We start from the raw sequence: 5,282 nt of genomic DNA, 5'->3' as shown, positions 1-5,282 counted from the left end.
CGGGCCTCCACACTCCAGACCGTCCTCCCTCCTCCCTCCTGCCTTAGCGCCTCCCGGTCCGGTCTTCAAGGAAAGTTTTGTATTTTTCCGATGATCCTGGCACGGCGGTGCCCGACCCAGCTGCTCCTTGCATCCTCCAGGCCAGGGGGCCGAGCTGCGGGGCCATAGGCACAGGGGTGGGAAGCCCATCCTCAAAGGACCTTCATTCCTCACCACCCCCAGCCATGGTAGAAGGGAAACCAAGGCCCCGAGAGGGTCTGGGGCTGGTCTGAGCCCCTCAGCCGGGAAGCCAAAGCCAGGAAAGGCTGGTGCGAGGATGTGGGGATGGGCCCGCCAGCTCCCGGAGGCGTCGTGAGCACGGTTCACCTCCTGCATGACTGTGGGTGAGTCCCCTCTGCCCCACCCCTCCCTGGCCTCAGTTTCCTTGCCCGTAGAGTGGATACAGCCACCGCTCTGCCCTGCTCAGCCGTGAGGTGAATCAGCCAATCAGACAACAGTTCCGGAAGCCGACTTGGCAGGTGCTGAGCAAGGTGAGGTAACAGGGAAGTGCAGGTCGCCCATGCAATAGGGCCATCACCGTGACCCCACACAGTCCCTGGAGGACGCTGGGCTGCGTGTGGCCCTCGGCATGCTGCCTGCTGAGCCACCACCCTTGGCACTGCGGGCACCAGCAGGCCGTGCCTCTGCTCAGAGGCTCAGGCTTTTCAAGGAGCAGCTGCAGCTTCCAGGGTGCCTGCTGGGGCATCAGCGAGGTGAGACGAGGGGAGGAGGCCGTGTGGATCCGCCGGCGGAGGCTCGGGGTGGAGCCAGGAGGCAGGTGTGAGAGGCAGGAACACTGGACAGGGCTGAGGCCGAGGACACCTCGGTGCACGCTGCTCGCCGGGCGGTCACCCACATGGCATCTGGAGCAGGTGCCCTGCCCGGGTCTGCGTGTCCACAGAGCCGGGACGGGAGTCAGGCACCTGCCCTTCCCCCCACCGCCCCCGCTTCTCCCCAAGGCATTTGCTGTGTCACCTCCTGCAAGTCACTTAACCCCTGTGTTCCTGCCATCCTCATCACACAGCGGGGGTGGATGGCGGCGGCGGGTGGTGAGGAGGGAAGGGCGGACCTCTGAGTGCCCCATTCCCGCCACAGGAGTGCCCCGGCCAGCCTGCCACCCACCGCCCCTTGTTTAGCTCACAAAGGCCTGCCCAGTTTTGAAACCTAAGCATAGAAGCTCAGCACGGCTTACGTGGGGTCTACCTCTGAGCCAGGGTCACCACCTCCAGGAAGGCTTCCCAGCCTCCCAGTGTGCTGTTAACCCCATCTTCTGTGAGCCTTGTCCTCCCTCTTACGTGCCCCCCTTGGAGCCCCTGAGCACGGCGTCTTCCTGCGTGTGCCAGTTTATGAGTGTGTTGTGAGTGTGAGAGTTTGAGAGCGCGTGTGTGTGTGTCAGAGTGTGTCAGAGTGTGTGTGCTTGGGTTCCTCCTGATCTGCTCGCTGACTGCCAGGTCCTGAGCTTGCTCTGGGCACATGGAGCGGACAGACCCCTGCTTCCTGCCCTGAAGAGTCTCCGTCCGGCCAGAGGTGCCCCCATACCCCAAGTGTGCCAGCAGCCCAGAGGGGCCCTGCCAGGCAGGGACAGCCTGAGGGTGAGCGGGGTGACGTGGGTGCAGGGGAGGCCGATGGGCTGGTTTGGGTCAGGGATGAGGGGAGAGCCACGGTCCCAGTGTCCGCCGGTGGCCCCGGCCGCGTGAGGGCTCGGCAGCTTGCCTGGGGGGCTGGAGCTGGGCGGCCGCCCCCTCCTCTCCACCCCACTGGGCTCCAGCCAGGCTGCATGCGGCCGCCACCGCCTCCCTGGACGCCCAGCGGGCCCAGATCGTGCAGCAGGAGCCCCAAGGGTTGCTGGCCCCTCAGCCAGGATGAGTGGTTCTCCGCCAGCTGGCTCGGCTGGACGCCCCCGGAGATGGGTGTTGAGGATGCCCGTGCCAGGGAGGGGGTGGTTGCTGCTGTCCTTCTGTTCTCTGTTTCCATTTCCATCTCAGAGCGAGCACAGTGCGCCAGCCTCCACCGCTCACTTCCGGAGCCATAAAAGGAGAGAGGCTGAGAATAGCTCGTGTGACGGCGCAAGGAGCTTCCCCACGCAGGTGCAGGCAGCAGGCTGCAGCAGCGAAGGCAAGCTCTGTCCCAGCTCCTCCCTGGCCCGTGGTCCCTCCTCCATTCCCTCTGCTGCCTCTCCCTCCCCGCCCTGGGGGCTAGGGCCTGAACCCCAGCCCTTCAAGCTGCCTGCCCCACCTGGCCATCTCATCCACGCCCACAGGCCACCTGGCCCTGCTGAGGCCTCCCTCCTGGGCTCCTGATCCCACAGCTGCCAACCCGGGTGCCCTGCCCAGCTGCAGGCTCCTGGGCGACCCCAGGCTGGCATCTTCCCCCACTCCCCCCGCCCCCCCCCCTTGAAGGTGGGCACCTCCCTGTCTGCTGTCGGCCTCTCAGATGCCAGGCATGGGCCACGATGATCTTTGGCCCTCAGGGGCCCAGGGTCTGCCGGGCCTCAGCGTCCTGGCCCCAGGTCTCAGCTCGACATATCCCCAGGCTGCCCCACAGGGTGCCTCGATGGGCATCTATCTGTCCCTGGGGCACTGTCAGCTCCCTCCGGCTCTGTGCTCTGCCGTTGCTGCCGCGTAGTTCTTACTAACTGAACGAAGGGCCTGTGCTTCTGTTCTGCCACGGACCCCGCCAGTTATGCAGCCGGTCCCACCTGCCAGGGTCCCCTTCTTGGTTCTGGGGTCTCTCTGGAAAGAGGATCGACACAGAAGGCGTGTGGGAGAAGGGGCCCCACTGTGTTCCGAGCATTTCCCTGTGCCTTGGAACAGGCTGGGCAAACCATCTTTGTCACCCACTTTACAGATGAGGAAGTTGAGGTGCAGAGAGGGTGGGGAATGTGCTTGGGGAACCAGCTGGTGAGCAAATGACCGAGACTCCTGCCCTGAGGCCGATCCTGTCTGACTGTCCACTGCCATCGGCCACTGTCGAAGTCCAGGGTCGGGCTGCTCCGGACACCCTCTGAGCCTCAGTTTCTTCAGCTGATGGGGGAGGGTTGCCCCTTGGAGGTTCAGGGTGGGGGGCGGGTCAGCAGGACCCCTGACCCGCATGCCTTGTTCCCAACCCATGTCCCCTCTTCTGCATCCTTGGTCCTAAGATCCGTGTCCAGGCAGCTGCCTGACCAGGGGGTGGCAGCAACCTCTGGAAGCGCTCCCTAGGGTGGGGGGGCCGCCATGCCAGGTGGCTGGGGGAGCTCAGGGAGGGTGATGACGTCTCGGACATTCGCCAGCCCTACCACACGCTGGCACTGTGCCTCTTCCCGGTTTCGGGGTGCCTGTCTGATCCCCACAAGCCAGTGCAGACCCCGGAGGCCCGCACAGACCACTAGGCTCCTTCCACCATCCCGGCACAGCGCCCGCCTCCTCCTGTCCCCGCCTCCCTCCCCTGGCTGAGCTCCAGCCGGCTGTTAACCACGGGCTGGCTCCGGAGACTGTGACGTCCCAAGAGTCAGGAATCGCCTGAGATGGCCGAGGAGCTGGGTGCACAGCCCAGACTGCCATGGGTGTCCCTGCCCTCACTCCACTTCATGGATTCTTCTAAACACACCCTCACTCCTCCCTGGCCACGCAGACTGGGCGTCAGGCCCGGGGGCGGGGGCGGGGGCGGGGCAGCACGTCAGGGGACGGGCCCCTAAGAGAAGGCCCGGCACCAGGGCTGGGGGGGCCGCAGGCTCAGGCTGGGTTGGGCCTCAGAGCGAGGAAGGGTAGAGCCAGCCGTCCTGGGGGTCGGCGCTGCCCACCAGCTCTGGAAGCAGGCTCGCCCCGCCCCGTGCTGGTGCCGGCCCATGACTGCCCTGTGGACAGGTGTCCTCCCTGGAGGTGCCGCCCTTGGCACCTCAGCTGGAGGTGAGGAGCCTCTGGGACCCCTCAGGTTTCGGGCGGAGGCAGGGGTGGGCTCCAGGGCCCTCCCCGCCATGGCCCACTTGCCCAGACCCACGGCCGCCCCTGCCCTCTGCTCCCCTCCTGCCTGGGTCCCCGCCTGGCGCTCTCCCACCACCCCTCCCTCGTTCTCTCCCTCTGTCCGGTCTCTGAATCCAGGCCTGGTGCCCACTGGCCCGGCCCCTCAGCCCTCCTGCAGACGGTGGTCTTTGTCAGCCCTGTCCTTGTCCACCCAGAAGGAGGCCAGGCCCTCCGGTGTGCACCGCCTCTAGGGCTGCGGGACAAACCACGGGGCAGAGAGGAGAGCTGGCGGGGAGGCCTGGATGCGGCCTCTGGGGGCAGAGGTCTGAGCCCCAGCCCGGAGGTCGGGGTGAGGTTTCAGGGCCCTGCGCTGAGAAACGGGGGCCTTTCCACAGACCCCCGGCCCAGCCCCCAGCAGGCATCCGCAGGCCCGCAGGTCCACTCCGGTAACGGCCCTAAACACCCCTCCTCCTGGAGAGGGTGGGGGACACTGAGACCGACTGGGGGCTGCTCCGCGCTCTCCGCCCTGACGGCACTGCCCATCCCAGAACCAGGCTGTCCCCAGGGCCCTGTGTACCCACAACAGGTGGGGCTTGGGGGCTTGGCTCCCTCACACCGGGTTGGGGAAGAGACTGGGGAGCCTCGGGGAGGAGTTGAGACACCCCTAGACACTGGCCTCTCCCCTGCAGAGTCAGGACTCCCACACGCTGCCCTCCCTCCCAGGCCCTCCTCCCAGCCCAGCTCGGTCCCAGGACCTATCCGAGCCGGCCTGTCACCCAGCAACTTACCGCCTACCACCCACTTCCATGGGCAGGGGCAGCTTGGGGAGCCGTCCATCTCCTGCTACCCCAGCCCCTGCCGGGGGCAGCCAAGTGGAAATGGGCCCTCCATTTACACAAGGAAGCCACATTCGTCGAACTGGGCAGGCGCCGCATTTTTCTAAATAACCGTAAAATGCCGCGTCAGGAGCCCACAGGATCTAGGTGTCTCCCCTGGCGAGATGAGAGTGAGCCTGGGGAGGCGGGAGGTGGTATCCTGGAGGGCCGTCCCAGGCAGGCCTGCAGGGCCACGTGCCACCTGTGTTCCCCCATGCCACCCTCAGCAAGAGGCACTCAAGTGACACCCACGGCCCACGGTCCAGGCTCTGAATTCTGAGTGTCCCACTTGCAAGTTGTGTAATCGTTGTCACACCACTTCCTCCATGGCCACCGCCACCCCCTCCACCACCATCATCACCATCACCACTGTCACACCGTCATCACCACCATCGTCACCACCATCACCACTGTCACACCGTCATCA

The 5,282-nt window shown here is 65.9% G+C and overlaps 1 protein-coding gene across 1 annotated transcript; it reads left to right on the top strand.

Moving 5' to 3' along the window:
• Positions 1-367: 367 nt before the first annotated feature.
• On the top strand, positions 368-2,391 carry LOC114883655 (uncharacterized protein C11orf91-like). Its single transcript, XM_029201508.1, has 2 exons — positions 368-383; positions 1,491-2,391. The coding sequence occupies exons 1-2, from the start codon at positions 374-376 to the stop codon at positions 2,069-2,071; spliced, it is 591 nt and encodes a 196-aa protein (XP_029057341.1). The 5' UTR covers positions 368-373; the 3' UTR covers positions 2,072-2,391.
• Positions 2,392-5,282: the final 2,891 nt, after the last annotated feature.

The sequence above is a fragment of the Monodon monoceros genome, unplaced genomic scaffold, assembly GCF_005190385.1.
Source record: "Monodon monoceros isolate NGI ecotype Baffin Bay Population unplaced genomic scaffold, NGI_Narwhal_1 Super_Scaffold_5, whole genome shotgun sequence".
NCBI classification, from domain to species: domain Eukaryota; kingdom Metazoa; phylum Chordata; class Mammalia; order Artiodactyla; family Monodontidae; genus Monodon; species Monodon monoceros.
This window is presented reverse-complemented; position numbering and strand designations above follow the sequence as displayed.